At 49.8% G+C, this 20,257-nt stretch overlaps 1 protein-coding gene across 1 annotated transcript in view; it reads left to right on the forward strand.

Annotated features, from left to right (window-relative positions):
* The window catches only part of obe (activating signal cointegrator 1 complex subunit obelus), a 565,443-nt gene that overhangs the window by 220,730 nt on the left and 324,456 nt on the right, over nucleotides 1–20,257 (forward strand). The window contains exon 21 of the mRNA XM_069330748.1: nucleotides 7,374–7,463. Coding sequence (XP_069186849.1) covers nucleotides 7,374–7,463 — 90 coding nt within the window. The remainder of the gene's footprint in view (nucleotides 1–7,373; nucleotides 7,464–20,257) is intronic.

The raw sequence follows: 20,257 nt of genomic DNA on the forward strand, positions 1-20,257 counted from the left end.
CAGACCAGACGAAGAGGCCCCGGGAAACACATCGACATATAAACTGGCACCAAAGGCCTACCTCAAACAAATGAGGCCTGAGCCCTGGCACGACCCATCCGAGAGGTCCTGGAAGGAAACCCCTCCCCCACCCCCCCCGGGAGCACCAATAAGTCTGAAATGAGATGGCAACTGGTCGTGAATAACCCCTGACCAGAAGGCACAAGGGCCCAAGCAGGGTCAAAAGGAGCCCAAGCGTTCGAAGGGGACTCTTCCCCGAGTCCCAGGAACCCTTGACACAGGCCCCAGGGCAGAGGCCTGTGGCCCCACCCAAGATGAAAAGGCAGAGTCCAAGGGAAAGCTTCAATAAAGGAAGTCTGCTGGGTCAACCCAGAGGACTTGGCAGAAAAATCGGTCTCAACCACCTCCGCGCCCGAATCTGAAGGGGCAGGTCCTGAAGCAACCCGAGCCTCATCCCGAGCTAAACCGTGCCCTGACTCTGAAACTCTTTGACGTTTGGGAGCCGGAAGCGGGGGAAAGAAGAACAGGGCAAACCACGCCCTCCTGTGTAGAAAACAGGGCCGCAAATGGAACCAAGGTTGAAGCCACTAACACTCCCCAGTCTGAGTCCCTAAAATCCAAGTGGGGCAGCTCTGGGGGCCTCCAACCAGGCAACCTACCTGGTCTGTTGCAATAAGAGAAGTGAGCATGCAATGCAGCAGCTGCCTGAGGCCTGAGATCATCTAACAACGAATGGGTAAAGTGATGCATAAGTACTCACCTAATTGTGCTTGCGGGGGTTGAGCTTTGGCTCTTTGGTCCCGCCTCTCAACCGTCAATCAACTGGTGTACAGATTCCTGAGCATACTGGGCTCTATCATATCTACATTTAAAACTGTGTATGGAGTCAGCCTCCATCACATCACTGTCTAATGCATTCCACCTGTTAATTACTCTGACTGAAAAAGTTCTTTCTAACGTCCCTGTGGCTCATGTGGGTACTCAGTTTCCACCTGTGTCCCCTTGTTCGTGTACCACCAGTGTTGAATAGTTTATCCTTGTCTACCCTGCCAATACCCCTGAGGATTTTGTAGGTAGTGATCATGTCTCCCCTTACTCTTCTGTCTTCCAGTGTCGTAAGGTGCATTTCTCACACCCTTTCCTCGTAACTCATGTCTCTTAGCTCCGGGACTAGTCTAGTGGCATACCTCTGAATTTTTTCCAGCTTCGCCTTGTGCTTGACAAGGTACGAGCTCCATGCTGGGGCCGCATACTCCAGGATTGGTCTTACATATGTGGTATACAAGATTCTGAATGATTCCTTACACAGGTTCCTGAATGCTGTTCTGATGTTAGTCAGTAAGCCTGAAGTCTGAAGCCTAAAGTCTTCTTCAGGTTTCTTAGCTCCTCCTTTGCTGCACTTAGTTCATCCTGCAGGTTGGTTACTGTCTCCCTCATTATCCTCAGTCCTTCACTGAATTCATCCCACATTTGCTGGAATACTCCCCTAATCCAGGCTTCCTGTTCCACCCCATCCTCTGAGTTTGTCCCTCCCATGTCTATCTCCCTTTGGTTGCTTCCCCGAGTTAGTCAAGTGGGGAACAAGTCCTGCAAGACTCCGGGTCGTAGGTGTCACTGACCCAACAGGCAGCATTAAGGATGCAGTGCAGATGATCGTCCCCCTGAGGAATGGGCGACAAACAACCTTCAACTTCGCGTAATGAGAGAGAGGACTCGGAAGATACATCCATGGCCCACTGGAGTTTTCTCCGAGCTCACTGGGGTTTTCCAGAGCCTGTAGGGTGAGTGAGCCCTGTGGGAAGCCCAGGCACTGGATCTAGCTAAGCCTGTAGAACCCTGTCTGTCAGCAGGCAAACTGACCACCAGTAGCAGCTGTGAAACCTTGGGGGCAACAGAGGAGGATGACCAACACAACCTAGGCTTGTCTAATAAGAAGCTAGGCCGACCTCCTCCATTAACAAAAAGCAAAAATGCTAGAAAAGAAAACAAAACCTCCAAAGACACAAGACAAACAAACTGGCAGCCAGAGAGAAACATCTGCCATTGCATGTGCGAGCTACGCCGGCTGATGTGCGCCCCGCCCAGCCAATAACACTCCCCACCCAGGGCAAGACAGAAAACCCAAGACCCCCGGTGTACCCCAAGGGTGAAAACAATGATAAGCGACGAAGTCCTATAAAGGGAGTGATTATCGAAAGCCTAAGGGAAGATAACCCCGAAACACATGGGTAGTACATACGGAGCACCTAGGGAAGATAACCCTTGGCACATGCTGCTCTTGTATACTAAGACACCTGGCCATCACACCACACACACTGCTGGTACAGGTACACAGGGCAAAATCCAGAACAAGAAATTGAGGCCAGATGTAACCAAGTTGACCGCCAGCACATCAGTGCAAGAACTGGGGTGGTTGGCTGCTGTCTTCCCCTCCCCTCTTTGAGGGGAGGGCGTAGCGCTAACGAACTGGAGTGCTAGTTGCATGAAGTGTTGCTCTTTCTGTGGGGAGCCCCTATGGCTCCCTGGAGCTTATCAGGCTAATGTATCTTATATTGGACCGGGACATTAGCTAAGGAGTTCAGACCTACCAGAGACCAGCGCCAGAACCTGGCCCCTTCAGAGATGTTTTAGGGAGCAATGGCCCTGGAAAATCCCCTTTTGATTTGGGTTTTCCTTATCTGCCATCGACCGGGGTTAGGCACCCAGAAAGGTAGGCATAACAAAACAAACCCCACATGGTAAAAAACTATAAAAAAACAGAACAGAGAGGTAGAAACTCCCTACAATCCCAAGGAAACAAGCAAACATTACATTTTACTGCCGTGCCGATCGTCCGCGCAGGTGAGTTTTTCACCTTTTTCAGGGGTTTTAGTCTCCTGTTGTCATTTTTTTGCTTCTCTGGTGTTTTCTGCCCGTTTCCTGTTCTCTGGGAACGTTTGAGTGTTGATTTTACACTGGGTTTCCGTTTTGTCTGTTTTGGGTCTGGGCCCTAGGGTTTGGGCTCAGTGTCCCTGTCTGTTATGCTTGCACCCACACCTTGTCCCTAGGTTTTCGGTCTGTTTTGACCGTTTCCCAGGGGGTTCTGTCTGGGGGCTGTGCTTTGACTTTCTGTGGTGTATCTCTGCTGGCAAATGTGGTAGTTTGGGCTCCCCCTGGTTCGATTGTGGGTTCCTTTGGGTTCTTTGGTTTCGTTCCGGAGGTTTCTTCCTCTTCGGGCCCCCTTTGTGGGTTCAGGGGATTTTGTTTCCTTGTGTGTGACCCAGTTCTGCCTTCTGGGGTTCCGGGGTCTTCCTGGCTTGCAGACTGATCTTTTTGGGTCTTGGCACGTGGTCGTGCTGGTACTTTGGGGTTTTGTTGTCGAGGTGGGCTTTTTGATGCAGTTTTGTGCCTTCTTCGCCTGGCCGGCGTGGTGCTCTCTGCCCACTGGTCGGTGGCTTGTAATTTTCTTTTCACGTTTATGTGTGTGTGTACACGTGTACATGTGTACACTGTGTGTGTGTGTGCACATGTACATGTGCATATGCATGGGTGTGTAACATACCTTGTGTGTGCATGCATTTATATATATGTATGTGTATGTGTATATACATAATATATGTGTACATGTGTATGTATACTTTTTGTTTCGGAAGGGGCTCTGTTCCCTTCTCTGTTGATGGGGTGTTGGGGGAGCAGCTTGCTCTGTTGACTCTCGCATGGTCCCGCAGTTAGTGGGCTCTTTTGGTTGTCTTCCGGCCTCTGGTGGCGGCAGTGGACGGCTTCTCCCGCTTTGGGGGTTCAGGGCTGGCGGGGTGGGCTTCTTCCCCTGCACTTCGTCATGTCACCTTAGTGGGAGCGTTGTTCGTGGTCGATCCGCCCCATCCCTCTGGGGTTCCTCTCTGCTCTTTGCAGTCATGGGCCTTTCGCATCTGCAGTTCTTCTGGACTTCTTCAATCTGCGCCCTGGATTCTATACCCTCCTTGGAGGACCTGTTTCCTGTCTGGCTTCTGTTGGGGCCGGGTGCCTGGATGGTGGCCCTGGACCTCCAGGTCAATTCTTGGCATGTTCCTCTCCAGTTTTCCGGGACTGGCACAGTTGGTGGTGTGGCTTCAGGCTTGCCGCTTTTGTTGCCTTCCCTATTTTGTTATTGGCACTTGGTGTATTTACACATCTTTATCAGAGCTTGGTGCCCTGTCTGAGTCTGCTTGAAATTCAGTGACTTGCCTACCTCGACGACTGGCTGGTGTGGGCTCCCAGTCGGTCTGCTTGTCTGCTCGCCAGGGGTGTGGTTCTTTCCAGATCGCCAGGTTTTATTTCCTGGTGATTTGGAGGCCGTTCCATATGTTACCGTCCTGGGTTTGGACCTGGATGGGTCCTTCGGAGACTCCCCTTCCGCCTCTCTTGCAATCGTTGGGTTCGTTCCTCCGGGGAACTTGTGTTGTTGCTGCATCACCAGCTTCCTCTTTGGGGTTTTCGGGGTTCCGTGCCTTGGTCACCTCCCCGAGCCTTCGCTCGATGTGTTCACGGACGGTTCATCTCTCGGCTAGGGCTTTGTGACCAATGCTCACCAGGTCGGCCGGGGATGGTGGGGTCTGTCCGTCCGTCGGGCTCACAGCACGGTTTGGGAGTTCGTGGCTGTCTGGTTTGCGCTTCGGAGGGTTTGGGTCACTCGGTGCTCTACCATTCAGCTCCATTCGGGCTGTTCTCTGGCGGTTCTTTGCTGGAACCACAGGGTTCCTCTTAGGGTTTGACCTTTGTAGTTGGTCCCTTAGAGTGGCTCGTTTGCTGGATTCTCGGGGTTTGGCTAACCATGAGGTTCATGTCCAGGGTGTGTTCTGCGTCCTGATGGACAGCTGTCTCGGTTCATTCCTCTGTTTGCGGATTGGCCAGTCGTCGCCGACTCATTTCGTTGGCTCTGCTGGACGTATGGACTCCTGGCCATGGATATCTTTGAGTCGACGTGGTCTAGGCGTCGCCCATTCTATGTGGTGCCACGAGAGTAGTCCTTATGTAGTAGTAGTCCTTGGTGGCCGGCCCAGCTTTATTTTCAGACACTGCTTGATAGGTGTCCGAACCCAGGGCGTTTTCCCGCGGCTCCGCCTCTTTCGGCAGGTAGGACCGGTCCTGTACATGACTGGTTCAGCCTTCTCCTCGGCTCTTCGCATCTGGTATTTTGACGCGGGTATCACCATCTCTGTGGTGATCAGGTGGCTTTGTTGACGGTGTCCCACCTGCGAACTTCGTCTCGGCGACAGTATGACGTTCTGGTGTTTTTCTTGCTCTTTGTAGGTTTTCTTTTCTTTCGCATTGGGTTGTCTTGTCCTTAATTGGGTTTTCAGGACTACAGTTATTTGATGTTTTTTACTGTCGCCACGTTTTGTGCGTCGCTGGCGGAGCCGCTCCGGCTTGCGTTCGGGGTGGTCGTCATATCTGCCCTGTTTCGTATGCTTTCTCGTGTTTTGTTTCCCCTCCGGCCTGCTCATGCGTCGCCTGAGCCATCCTGGTCCTTGATCAGGGTGCCTTCTTATCTTCTCCTCAGTTTGTGGTAGCCCCTTCAGTTCAGGTTTCTGCTCTTTGGTACTGGTGGTAGGTTTGTACGTTTGCAGCCTTTCTCAGTCCTAGCGACAATCGAGATGGCTGCTTTCCGGAGGGGTTCTTGGGTTATTGATGCTTGATTGGTTCGGCCACGGGTGTGTCCTGTGTTGTCCGATTGCGCTTTTTTGCCGTTACCTGCGTACCGTGTCTGGAAATGCGCTTTGAGTTGATCCGGTTCCCCTCGATCCCTGTTTCAGGGCTTGGGTCTCCCAGGTCGTCCCCAGAGTTTTTAAGTCTTCCAGCCTGCGGTCTGTCCTTGCGCCCGTGCTGTTCAGACGTTTGCAGTTTTTGCTGCTGTGTTGGTGACGTCTAGGGCTCATTTCGAGCGCAGGGATTTGAGGGTCGCACAGGTTCTTGGCCGCCCATTCTTTATGCGCGTCTGCTCCTGTGTGTTCTTGTTGCCTTGGGTCGCAGGTTGCAGCCTGTTGTCTCGGCTTTGCGTTGTGGCCGCCACCTGGGTCAGCTCTTTCTTTTCCTTCTCATTGGTATGAAGCTCCAGGGAGCCGTAGGGGCTCCCCACAGAAAACCAGCGTTAAATGTAATGAAACACCATATTCTAGGTGAGCTCCAGAGGCTCCCTGGCAACCCTCCTTCCCACCGGCCGGCGGGTTTTTCATGTTGGTGGAAGCTTTGCTTCCGAACTGATGCTAGGCAGCCGGTGCGGTAGGTCCTTGGCTCCCCCCTCCCCCTCTTGGGGCGGGGAGGGATGCGCGAATCATCGGCGTGGCAGTAAAGTGTGATGTTTGCTTGTTTGCTTGTTTCCTTGGAATTGTAGGGAGTTTCTACCTCTCTGTTCGGTTTTTTGTTTTAGTTTTTTAACATGTGGAGTTTGTTTTGTTATGCCTACCTTTCTGGGTGCCTGACCCCGGTCGATGGCAGATAAGGAAAACCCCAACCACAAAGGGGTTTTCCAGGGCCATTGCTCCCTGAAACCTCTCTGAAGGGGCCAAGTTCTGGCGCTGGTCCCTGGTAGGTCTGAACTCCTTAGCTAATGTCCCGGTCTAATATAACATACATTAGCCCGATAAGCTCCAGGGAGCCTCCGGGGCTCACCGAAAAAATGGCATTTCATTACATTCAATGCTGGTTTTTTGGATGTTGGTCGCAATTTTTACCAGATTGTGGGCTGTTTTGTTTTGCCTGTCTTTCTGGGTTTCGTGATAAAATGCTCGTAGGAGGTTGTTTTCTGGGCCTCTCTGAATGAACCTGGTTTTGGCTCGTGGTCCTCGGTAGATATAAAGACTCCTGTGACTGATGACCCCAAACTAATATTGCACATATCAGTTCGGATAGCTTCAGGGAGCTGACAGGGATCCCCACAGAAAATGCAAATTAACAACGTTTGTTGAAGAATTTGTTTTGTGTGTTTATGTCAATGCAGAAGGTGATCTAGTTTTGAATAATACAAATTAGTTTTAATAAGATCTTCAAGTGTGTAAATTGATAATTTTTTTCATTTTGCAACAAGGCAGTAATATACTATAGTTAATAATGTTAATTCTGGAAATAAACAATGTGACTTGATACATGTATTAATAGTACGTAAATTAAATAGTAAATTATAATAGATTAAGGAATGACTTACAAATGATTGTACAGAGGATTATAGAAACACAGAATTATTTGTTTATATAAAAAACCTGACAATTAAACAAATACAGTATATATAAAACTCAACTATTCTCATTTATTTTCTCATCCACTGAATAATATATCATTAAAACAAATATTACTTTTCAGAAAGCATGCACAGTACTGACGCAATAAATTTAATGGGTATTAAAACTTGTAACTTTCAGGTTTCACTGGGTACTGTTACTAACATTGATGAAGCTATTGAATGGATGAGCTACACTTACCTCTTCGTTCGTATGCGCAAAAATCCACAGGTATTGATTTTTTCTTGTATCATTTTGTCATATTTGTATGTACATGGTCACTGTATTTTATACTATGGGGTACCTTGTGGTGCCTCAGTTGAACCCAAAAGGTTATGCTGTATAAGTTTTTAGAGCCCTTGAATATTATAATGAACAAATGACAAAACTATCAAATCAGCCCCCAAATATTTCATCTCCACCAACTTCATGAAGGCTGAGTTGCTGACCCCCAGCCCATGATCTTCCCCCTACACCCACTAGTCACCCTGCAGTGTTTGGTGGGGCTAGCTCCAAACATCTGGCCTCCAACTTTGGACAGATACACAGACAAAAAGAACGTTTTTCATAAATACACATTCACACAGCAACAGAATTAATAATTACTGGTATAATTCTTACTAAAAAAGTTTTAACTTAAAACTTTCGCGCTCTCGGCGCTCAAAAAAAAACAATACCCCTGATGCTTTCGGCACTTCGCGCGCCTACGCGGTAAGACCGAAAAGTGTACACTCTTTTGACTGTCCTGACAATAATTGAAGGCGCACGTATTTAAATTTGGTATCACTGTGTTCGCAATGAAATTGCCAATAAGAGCATACCTATAAAATGCCGCCCAAGCATAAGGAGTATCAACACCAAATAAAAAACTATGCAGATCACTCGCCGAGAGCGCCAAACAGCAACAAAATGTTTCCACTCTCTTAATGGTTGCGAAGCCTACAGTTGTCCTACATCGCTAATTTTGGTATCATTGGAATCGCAATAAAATTCTCTACACGGACATATGCATATGAATGTTTAATATAGGTAATTGCCCACACGCAAGAGTGTGTGAAGTGGAGAGTAGTTAGCCGCGAGCGCACTGGCGAAAACACAGGGGGGAAATCATGCTTGGAAAGTTTATACGTTTCCTGACCCTACTTTTCTATGTACGTATTTCTTTTTTATACCAATGTGTTCGCAATAAAATTTTCTATAAGATGAACTGTATAACATTTGTACAAAGCATGTGTAAGAGAAGCGCCAAATATAGAACCACGTCGCTCAGTATGCGTTCGCGGCAGAAACGAACGCATTGTTTTCGTTCGTTTGATGTTTGTCATGTTTATACTTGTTGAAACATTTTATAATTTGTATGACAGTGATCGCAGTAAAATTCCCTACACAGACATATACATAACACATACAAATATTTCCCACGTGTTGGATATATCAACGGCTAAAGGGAACCCACTGCCACACGCTCGCCACACCCCCAAACATACTTTGTGTATTTTTTTTTTTACTCATAGAAGTTTATGTGATATAATATTCATTCTGGTACCAAAACATTCGCAAATAAATTCCCTACGAAACAAAAGTATCCCCATCCATTTCGGTTAAAAAATGGAATTTATAGAAATATTTTTTCGATGGACGAGAAAACTCGGCTGTTATGCGGAATCGTAAGAGAAAACGGCGACGAGTTATCTCTAATCTAAAGCGCGAAAGTGTTAAGAGGCATCATGTTTTTATGGCATGTTCAGTGTGTGGTCTGTGTATAAAGGGAACAATCGCATATTCTATGAATTGCAAAGCCATGGAAGAAGAAAATAAACTCTTAAAAATAGCTATGGAAGAAGTTAAAGTTAATTTAAACATAAATGACTACAATAGGTTAGGTAAGGAAATTCAACGGGAGAAACAGCTTTTGTCAGCACAGATGGAGAAAGTTACACAGGGAATAGAACAGTACAAGAAAGATATGCAACTCACCTATGCACAAGTGACCAAGGAAAAGGAAAAAATTGAAGAAGCAGTAAAGGAAGCCAAACACTGCAGCAACCAAGATAAAACAAACATTAGGCTGGAAGTAAGAAAAGAATTGGCATCTAACCCGAAGTTGGTGCAAAACACAGTTGATTGGAGCAAGTCCCTGATAATTTTTGGTTGCAAAGAAAAGGCGATAACATCTTGGTCAGAAAGAGCTGTAGAAGAAGCAAAAGTAGTAGATAAAATTGTTGGCCTCATAGAAGGTCTTACTACCATAGAGAATGTGTGCGACTACAAGAGAATTGGCAGATACATAAAAGAGAAAGATCGACCTTTGAGGATCACCCTAAACGATGCCAAACAGATGGAAGAAGTACTAAGGAATGCTAGAAAATTACAAAGTGATGAGGATGGGAAAGTGTGGTCGTTAAGACGAGATCTTTCAAAAGAAGACAGAGAGAAGCTGAAACTGAACCTCGCCGAGGCAAAACGTTTAAATGAGAACAGGAATGAAGAAGAAATCAATTCTTTTTTCTACAAAGTGTTAGGGGTAGGCAGACCAGTAAAGTGGTACATAAAGGCAAACCAACAAAATCAATAGGGAGAGAGGGAGTGAAGAATAAGGAGAGGGGGAACAAGTTCCTGAAGATTGCATACACCAACATAGATGGAGTGAGATCAAAGATACTGGAGTTAAGTGATGTAATACAGCTGCAGACACCAGACATTGTTGTACTCACGGAGACAAAACTTGAAGATGTTATTTTAAATGAGGTCATATTCCCAAGGGGCTACTCAATTTGGAGACGGGACAGAAAAATTAGGAAAGGCGGTGGCGTTGCTGTGCTGGTGAAAGAACGCCTAAAGGTGAAGGAAATAATGACTGCCAATCCACAAGAAGTTGACATAATAGCACTACAGATCTGCCATGAAGATGATAAACTAATGATCATAAATGCATATAGTCCACCGCCAAGCAGCACATGGTCAAAGGAGGAGCTAGATAGTAAACGTGAAGGTCTTATAACAATAATGAGAGAGATTATAGCGAGAGCAGATAACGATAGATCATGACTGTTGATAGTCGGTGACTTCAACTTGAAATCCAAAGACTGGGAAGCATATGAAGCTAAAACAGAATAAATTTTGGACCTGTAGATTTGTAGACCTCATTCTGGAAACATTCGTGTATCAACATGTTAAACAAGCTACGAGGATGAGGGAAGGGGACGTTCCCTCCATGCTAGATTTGATATTTACCAGGAAAGAGGAAGAGATATTTGACATTCAGTACCTTCCTCCCATGGGTAAAAGTGACCATGTCTTTTTGGGAATAAAGTATGCAATGCGTTATAATCTGGAAGAAAATGAGGTTGAAGCAGTTAAAAACCTGACTTCAGGAGAGGACATTATGGCGACCTTAGAAATTTTTTTAGTGAGTATAATTGGACAGACTTGTTGCTAGGCAAGGAAGTGAATGAGATGTATGTCAAGTTTTGTGAAATATATGATAAAGACACAAAAATTTTTATTCCAAAACAGAGATGCAGAACTAGGAAACAGGAATGGTTTAATAGAAATTGCGAGAGGGCCAGAGACCAAAAGACACAAAAATGGAATCAATACAGGAAGAGGCCGAACCCCCAAACATACCAACGATATAAAGATGAGAGAAACAACTACACAGCAGTGAGGAGAGAGGCGGAAAGAAATTTTGAAAAAGGGATTGCAGACAAATGTAAAATAGAACCAGGTCTATTCTATAAATTCATAAACAATAAATTGTAGGTAAAGGATAATATTCAGAGGTTGAAAATGGGAAATAGATTCACGGAAAATTAAAAGGAAATGTGTGAAACACTAAACGAAAAGTTCCAAAGTGTGTGTGTTCAAAATGAAATCTTTAGGGAACCAGACACAATAAGAATTCCAGAGAACAACATAGAGCACATAGAGGTGTCTAGAGATGATGTGGAAAAAATGCTCAAGGAGCTAAGTAAGAACAAAGCAGTTGGTCCAGATGGAGTTTCACCATGGGTTCTGAAGGAATGTGCACCTGAGCTCAGCATTCCACTTCCACTGATTTTTCAGAAGGAGAAGGAGAAGGAGAGGGAAAGGAGGGGAGAAGGGAGAACTAATGATCTGAGCCCCAGATCATTACAACTCCCCCTCCTCGGAAATTAAGAAATTTGTGTGTAAAGCAAGTTACACACACTTTTCTTATCCAGAAATCCTGCCCTACCCTAACCATTAACTCCAAAAACAACATTTTTAACCCCAACACTATATTAAACCAATGCCTCAAAACAAAAGAAAGGAAGGAGAGAGAGGGAGAAGGAGAGGGAAAGGAGGGGAGAAGGGAGAACTAATGATCTGAGCCCCAGAATATTACACGGGGTTAGGCACCCAGAAAGGTAGGCATAACAAAACAAACCCCACATGGTAAAAAACTAAAACAAAAACCGAACAGAGAGGTAGAAACTTCCTAAAATCACAAGGAAACAAGCAAACAAGCAAACATCACACTTTACTGTCGCGCCGATCGTCCGCGCAGCCCTCCCCGCCCCGGGAGGGGGAGGGGGAGGGGGGGAGCCGCAGACCTACCGCGCCGGCTGCCAAGCTTTAGTTCGTTCGCTAATGTCAACCGGGATTGACACTTCTCTGGCCTCAGTTTCCTAGGCGGTGTTTGCCTTGTGTGGCGTTCACTGCCGTGTGTTGTGATGTGCGGTGGCCAGGAGTACCTCATCAGTGCTGGGGCTGCATGTGCTTAGTGGCTGACTTCCCTAAGTGCCCTGTGAGTACTGCCTTTGCGTAACAGGGTAATCTTCCCTGGGGCGTTCGGGAACCATTCCCGTAGAGGTTCTTGCTGCTCGGCATTTGCCTCGCCCTTGGGGCCAGCTGGGGCTTGGGGCCCTTGTTTGGCCCTGGGTAGGGATTGGTATTGTGCTGGTTAGGGCGTCAAGGTGTTGCACAGCCTGCCACCTAAGCGGCGGACGGTTTCTGTTGCCTCTGAAGACGGTGTACTTTTGCGGGGTTTTTCTTTTGTTTTTAATTTTTCATGCCTGGTGGGGGTCTGCCTAAGGTGGTTATAGTTCCACTGGTAGTGTTTGGCGGCCCTCTGCTAGGCCCCCGTGATTGTACACGTCTCAGGGGTTTTCAGTGCTATAATCTACCCTCTTGTTATGTTTGGGTTTCTTAACCGGTTAGCAACACCTTGCCCGGGCTTCCTGTAGTTGTTACCCTACGGGCCCTGGAAACCCCTGTCTGGGCTCGGGGAACCATTGAATGTGTCTTCCGGGTTCCAACCCGTCTTGTATGGGATCGTTGGTTGCTGTTCCCTTGTCTCCGGGTGACAGTCGCCATTTTTACCTCCGTCATGCTGCCTGTTGGGTCACTGACACCTTGACCCAGAGTCTTGCGAGTGATTCTCTGCTTGTTCTCCAGTACTCTCCTGATGTTATTACTGTTCAGAGTACAGGCGGCATCCGTGTTGCAAGCTTGGTTAGGTTGCTGCAACATGCTAGGTTGGTTTCCCACTCGAATGCCCCGTGGCCGCCCCGTTTGGTTAGGTGCTGTTCGCCCCTTTCTCTCCATGTTCCCGGCTCCGGACCGTTTGTGGTTTTTGGGGTCGGGGCGGGATTTAGTTGCGGCAGAGACTCGGGCGGTTTTCGGGGGCTGCCCCGTTCGGGTTGGGGACGGAGGTTTGAGCCTGTGCCTCCTGCCAAGGCTTCTGGGTCTTACCAGCGGCCCTTTCTTGTTGCCTTTCCCATGGACTCTTGCTTTTCCTTAAGAACGGAGGGCTTGGAGGACGGCTCTGCCCCGGGGCCTCTGTTGTTGGTTCCCAGGGCTGTGGGGAATGCCTGCTAACAGTTCCGGGGCGGTTTTGCCCTTGCCGGGTTTTTTTCTGCTGTTGGGCAGCGTTTTTCGCCCATCCAGTCTGCTAGCTTCCCATATTTGCTGGCGTGTTTTTGTGTATTTAGCGTCAGTCACAGCCCCTGCTGGCGGCCATTTTATCTGCCGGTTTCCTGGCGTGGTCACCAGGGCGGCATTGCGGTTTGTTTACATGCGTCTGGGTGTGTGAGCGAGCGTCTCAGGTGAGTTTTCATATTTTTTTTCAGAGTTTTTGTTCTCCTGTTGTCGTTTCTTTGCTTTTCTGGTGTTTTCTTGCTGTTGCCTGTACCTCTGGGAACGTTTGGGTGTTAATTTTACACCGGGTTTTTCCAGTTTTTCTGTTTTGGGTCTGAGCCTTTGGGTTTAGGCTCAGTGCCGCTGGCTGGTATGCTTGCTCCCACACCATGTTCCTCGGTTTTCGGTCTGTTGGGACCGTTTTCCCAGGGGGTTCTGCTGGGGGCTGTGCTTTGCCTTTCAGTGGTGTTCTCCGCCGGCAAAATGTGGTGGTTTGGGCTCCCTCTGGTTCGATTCTGGGTTCCTTTGGGTTCCTTGGTTTCGTTCTGGAGGTTTCTTCCTCTTGGGCCCCCTTTTGTGGGTTCAGGGGACTTTGTTTCCTCGTGTGACCCGGTTCTGCCTTCTGGGGTTCCGGGATCTTCCTGGCTTGCAGACTGATCTTTTTGGGTCTTGGCACGTGTTTTGGTCGTGCTGGGACTTTGCGGTTTTGCTGTCGAGGTGGGCCTTTTGATGCAGTTTTGTGCCTTCTTTACCTGGCTGGCGTAGTGCTCTCTTCCCACTAGTCGGCGACTTGTACTTTTACAATATATGTCCTCACCTAGTTGTGCTTGCGGGGGTTGAGCTCTGGCTCTTTGGTCCCGCCTCTCAACCGTCTATCAACAGGTAATTACCTAAGTGTAGTTACAGGATGAGAGCTACGCTCGTGGTGTCCCGTCTTCCCTGCACTCTTTGTCATATAACGCTTTGAAACTACTGACGGTCTTGGCCTCCACCACCTTCTCACTTAACTTGTTCGAACCGTCTACCACTCTATTTGCGAAGGTGAATTTTCTTATATTTCTTCGGCATCTGTGTTTAGCTAGTTAAAATCTATGACCTCTTGTTCTTGAAGTGCCAGGTCTCAGGAAATCTTCCCTGTCGATTTTATCAATTCCTGTTACTATTTTGTATGTAGTGATCATATTCCCTCTTTTTCTTCTGTCGTCTAGTTTTGGCATGTTTAATGCTTCTAACCTAAGGTGTACAGGTTCCTGTGCCTATTGGGCTCTATCATGTCTACATGTGAAACTGTATGGGGTCAGCCTCGTTACTTGTGTGTGGAGTCACCACATTACTTCCTAGTGCTTTCCGATTACCATTCTGACACTACAAAAAAAAAAAATTATTCTACTATCTCTGTGGCTCTTTTGGGCACTCAGTTTCCACCTGTGTCCCCTAGTGCGTGTGCCCCTTGTGTTACATAGCCTGTCCTTATCAACCCTGTCGATTCCCTTCGGAATCTTGAATGTGGTGATCAGGTCCCCCCTCACTCTTCGTCTTCCTGGGAAGTGTGGTTTAATTCCCGTAGTCTCTCATCATGAATTAGGTAGTGTACTTTTTCTTTCGGAAGGGGTTCTGTTCCCTTCTCTGTTGACTGGGTGCTGGGGGAGCAGCTTGCTCTGTTGACTCTCGCATGGTCCCGCTGTTGGTGGGCGCTTTGGGTTGTCTTCCGGCCTCTGCTGGCGTCAGAGGACGGCTTCTCCCCCTTGGGGGGGTTCAGAGTTGGCGGGGTGGGCTTCTTCCCCTGCGCTTCGTCATTTCTTCTTCGTGGGTGCGTGGGTCGTGGTTGTTCCGCCCCATCCTTCTGGGGTTCCCGTCTGCTCTTTGCAGTCATGAGCTTTTCCCGTCTGCAGTTCTTCTGGACTTATTCAGCTTGGGCCCTGGATCCTATGCCCTCCTCGGAGGACTGTTGTCTCCTGTTCGGATTCTGTTGGGGCCGGGTGCCTGGATGGTGGCCCTGGACCTCCAGGTCACTTCTTGGCACGTTCCTCTCCAGTTTTCTGGGACTGGCACAGTTGGTGGTGGGGCTTCAAGTTTGCTGTTTTTATTGCCTTCCTTATTTTGTAATGGGCACTTCGTATACTTTTTGCATCTTTACCGGATCTTGGTGCCCTGTCTGAGTCTGAGATTCAGTGTCTGGCCTACCTCGACAACTGGCTGGTGTGGGCTCCCAGTCAGTCCGCTTGTCTGCTCACCAGGAAATGGTTCCTTCCAGATCGCTGGGTTTGGTTTCCTGGTGTTCTGGAGGTTTTTCCATCTGTTTCCGTCCCAGGTTCGGACCTGGGCCTTGTTTAGGGCTATTGGGCCACTCATTGTTTTTCCCTCCAGAAGTGTTACTGCGGCTGTGGTCCCGCCTTCGGCTGCACAGGAGGGGCTCCCGGATTGCTCAGCGGTTGCTTGAGCAGTTCTGCGGGAATCTGCACTTCGGCGTGCTTGTCTGCCCGTGGAGTCGGGTTTGGCTTCGGCGTCTGTTGGTTCCTTCGGAGACTCCCCTTCCGCCTCTTGCATTCATTGGGTTCCTCCGGGGATCTGGTGTTGGTGCTGCATCACCAGCTTCCTCTTTGGGGTTTTCGGGGTTCCGTGCCTTGGCTCCTCCCCGAGCCTTTGCTCGATGTGTTCACGGACGGGTCGTCTCTCGGCTAGGGCTTTGTGACCAGTGCTCACCAGGTCAGCCGAGGTTGATGGAGTATGTCTGTCCGTCGGGCTCACAGCACGGTTCGGGTGTTCGTGGCTGTCTGGTTTGCGCTTCGGAGGGTTTGGGTCACTAGGTACTCTACCATTCAGCTCTGTTCGGACTGTTCTCTGGTGATTCTTGCCGGAACCACAGGGGTTTGGCTAACCGTGAGGTTCATGTCCGGGGTGTGTCCTGCGTCCTGGCGGACAGCTGTCTCGGTTCATTCCTCTTCGTGGGTTGGCCAGTCGTCGCCGATTCGTTTTGTTGGCTCTGTCGGGCGTATGGACTCCTGGCCATGGACGTCTTCGGGTCAGCGTGGTCTAGGCGTCTCCCGTTTTATGGCGCCCTTTCCCACCTGCGAGGACTTCACGGTGGATGCTTTTGGCAGGACTGGTCGAGGTGGGGGTACCTGTTCCTCTTCTCCCGATCCAGCTGTTGCTTCGGATTCTGGCTCAGTTGCAGCCCATTCCCATGAGAGCAGTCCATATGGTTCCATGGTGGCCGGCCCGGCCTTCTTTTCAGACGCTGCTTGATAGGTGTCCGAACCCGGGGCGTTTTTCCCGAGGCTCTGCCTTTTTCAGCAGGCCGAATCGATCCTGTCCGTGACTGGTTCGGCCTTCTCCTTGGCTCTTCCCGTCGGGTATTTTGACGCGGGTATCACCATCTCTATGGTGTTCAGGTGGCTTTGTTGACGGTGTCCCACCTGCGAGCTTCGTCTTGGCGACAGTATGACGTTTCATACGTTTTCTCGTGTTTTGTTTCCCCTCCGGCCTGCTCATGCGTCGCCTGAGCTATCCTGGTCCTTGTTCAGGGTGCCTTCTTATCTTCCCCTCAGTTTGTGGTAGCCCCTTCGGTTTAGGTTTCTGCTCTTTGGTACTGGTGGTAGCTTTATACGTGTGCAGCCTTTCTCCGTCCTGGCGACAGTCGAGACGGCTGCTTTCCGGAGGGGTTCTTGGGGTATTGGTACTTGATTGGTTTGGCCGGGGGGTGCGTCCTATGTTGTCCGGTTGTGCTTTTTGCAGTTGCTGGCGTACCGTGTCTGGGGATGCGCTGTGGTTGATCTGATTCCTTCATTCCCTGTTTTCAGGGCTCGGGTCTCCCAGGTCGTCCTCAGAGTTTTCATTCTTCCAGCCTGCGGTCTGTCTTTGCGCCCGTGCTGTTCAGACGTTTGCAGCTTTTGCTGCTGTGTTGGCGACGTCTAGGGCTCATTTCGGGCGCAGGGATTTGTGGGTCGCACGGGTTCTTGGCCGCCCATCCTTATGCACGTCTGCTCCTGGGCGTTCTTGTTGCCTTGGGTCGCAGGTTTGCGATCGGTTGTCTTGGCTTTGCGTTGCAGAGTTTGTGGCGGCCGCCTCCCGGGTTAGCCCTTTCTTTTCCTTCTCTTTGGGTATGAAGCTCCAGGGAGCCGTAGGGACTCCCCACAGAAAACCAGCGTTGAATGTAATGAAATGCCATTTTCTGGGTGAGCCCCGGAGGCTCCCTGGCAAACCTCCCTCCCACCGGTCGGCGTTTTTTTTTGCGTTGGTTGAAGCTTTGCTTCCGAACTGAAGCTTGGCAGCCGGCGCGGTAGGTCCGAGGCTCCCCCCTCCCGGGGCTGGGAGGGCTGCGTGGACGATCGGCGCGGCAGTAAAGTGTGATGTTTGCTTGTTTGCTTGTTTCCTTGTGATTGTAGGGAGTTTCTACCTCTCTGTTCGGTTTTTGTTTTAGTTTTTTACCATGTGGGGTTTGTTTTGTTATGCCTACCTTTCTGGGTGCCTAACCCCGGTCGATGGCAGATAAGGAAAACCCGAACCGCAAGGGGTTTTCCAGGGCCATTGCTCCCTGAACCTCTCTGAAGGGGCCAGGTTCTGGTGCTGGTCCCTGGTAGGTCTGAACTCCTTAGCTAATGTCCCGGTCTAATATAACATACATTAGCCCGATAAGCTCCAGGGAGCCTCCAGGGCTCACCCAGAAAATGGCGTTTCATTACATTCAACGCTGGTTTTTTGGGTGCCTAACTCCATTCAATAGCAGATAAGGAAAGCCTTCAACCACAGAGGGGATTTCCAGGGCCATTGCTCCCTGAAACCTCTCTGAGGGGGCTAGGTTCTGGCTCGTGGTTCCTAGTAGGTTGAACTCCATGGATTAATTCCCCGGTCTAATGTATCGCATATTATGCCAATAGCTCCGGGGAGCCTCCGGGGCTCGCCCAGAAAATGGCATTTCATTACATTCAACGCTGTTTTTGGGGGGAGCCCCTACGGCTCCCCGGAGCTATCCATGGCTGATATGGATTTTCTAACTATTTTGTATCAGTCGATGTGGGTGGAGTTCTAGCCTACCGGGGACCACGAGCCAGAACCTGGCCCCCTCACAGAGGCACGGGAAGCAATGGCCCATAGAAATGCACATGTGATTTGGAGCATTCTATATCTACCATCGACCAGGACAGGCACCCAGAAAGGTGAGTGCCACAAAACAAACCACTATTCTGGTTAACAACAAAAATTGACAAGCAAGTGGACAGAACTCCCCAAAAGAAAAATGAGCAAACAAGCATGACGTCACACGAGCTGCGCCGCATGTCTGCGCAGCTCCCACCTCCCCGGGAGGGGGAAGGGGAGCCCCAGACTACACATAAGGGGCATAACTGGCCGACCCCTCACAGTGTTCAAGAGAGAACTGGATAAGCACCTCCAAAGGATACCTGATCAACCAGGCTGTGACTCATATGTCAGGCTGCGAGCAGCCGCGTCCAACAGCCTGGTTGATCAGTCCGGCAACCAGGAGGCCTGGTCAACGACCGGGCCGCGGGGACGCTAAGCCCCGGAAGCACCTCAAGGTAACCTCAAGGTAACCCCCGAGCCGGCGATCCACGCCCCAGTTCCTCGGCTGATGGGATAGTGCATGGTCGTGTGGCTCCAGCTCCAGTCTTGTCTCAGTGCTGTGACTTGTTTTCAGTGCTGCTCTTACGGTGGTCGTGTGAGCTGGGAGTAGTATTCTCAGGTACTCGGGCTGCATGTACTTAGGGTCACCTTCCCTGAGTGTCCTGTAAGTACCGCCCTTGGGGCTTGGGGTTGCCTTCCACAAGTCACCTTGGGTCTACCTCTGTTGGCTTTTCCCTGCTTGGCGTTTGGCCGCCCCGAGTGTTTGGGGGTTTTCCTCCCTTGTTTACCTTGGGGTAAGTGGTAGTTATAGCACTGGTGGGGCGCAGGATACCGCGCAGCTTGTTTTTACCTATAACAGCGGCTGGCTCTGTTCCCTCTGGGTACGTTGTCCACTTGTGTGGTTTTTCTTTTCTTTTTGTCTGGTGGGGGGGGGGGGGTCTGCCTTGTGTTTTCCCTTCCCCTTATAATAGGGTCGTTTGTGTGGTGACACACCCCCTGCTTCGCCCTCGCAAGTGGACACGTCCCGTCGGTTCAGCTTTTTAGCAGTTTGCTTGGTAGTTTAGGATGCCGGTTAGCAGTGCCCTGCCTGGGATAACCCTTAGCAAGACCCAGTCTAGGGGCCCTGGGAAACCCCGCAGATGCTCTCAGGTCCGATGGAGGAGACCCTTGCGTCCCCTCTTGCTGTGTGCGAGTTTGAGGATTGCTCTGTCCCCTTCTCTCAGGGTGACTCTCATTGTTTTTGCCTCCGTCATGCTGCCTGTTGGGTTGGTGACACATTCAACCCCTGAGTCCTGCGAGCTGTGTTGCTTGTTCGTGATTCAATTCACCCGGTCTGCTGATGATTTACTTCAGGTGCAGGCAGCTCGTGCATTGCATGGTAGGTTTAGGTTGAACAGCTTTGGGGTTGCCCCATCCAGGGTGGCTACGGAGGCATTCGAGTCTGTTCCTCCAGCCGATGCTCCAGGGTCTGACCAGTGGGCCCCTTCTCTTCCGGCTCTTTTGGCTGCCCCGGCTTTTTCTTGTGAGGCCGGGGCTTTGGAGGACGGCTCGCCCCGGGGCCTGGTGTTGAGGATCCTGGTATTGGGGAGGAGCTGACTTGGGGGCCTTGGGCTCCAATGGACCCCGCCTGGATTTTCCGTCGTTCTGAGCGGGGCTTACTGTTGCAAGGAGTGGGGTTTTCCTTTCTCTCCTCTGCGTACGAATTGGACTTGGGTTCTGCTCCTCCCCGGGTTCGGTTCCGTGTCCCTGTGGATTCTTCGGTTCCGTCTTTCCGGAGGTTTTCGGCTACCCGCATCTCTCCGCCTGAGGTGCAGTCGACATTTGCGGCTCACTTCCTGCATGACCCGGAGTACGCCTCCATAATGGATCCTTCTTCATTCAGGTTTGGATCGTCGTGTCCTTACTGGGTGTGTTATGAGGTTCTGGGGTCGTCCTGGCTTGTAGACTGCCCCTTGTTTTCGCTGGATGCTTGGGACTCGTTCTGTCGAACCCGCACGTTTGAGTGGCGTGAGGCGTTGACGGTGGTCCAGGTTTACCTGAGGGGCGATTTTGAGCACCTTAATGAG

The sequence above is a fragment of the Procambarus clarkii genome, chromosome 24 (genome assembly GCF_040958095.1).
Source record: "Procambarus clarkii isolate CNS0578487 chromosome 24, FALCON_Pclarkii_2.0, whole genome shotgun sequence".
NCBI classification, from domain to species: domain Eukaryota; kingdom Metazoa; phylum Arthropoda; class Malacostraca; order Decapoda; family Cambaridae; genus Procambarus; species Procambarus clarkii.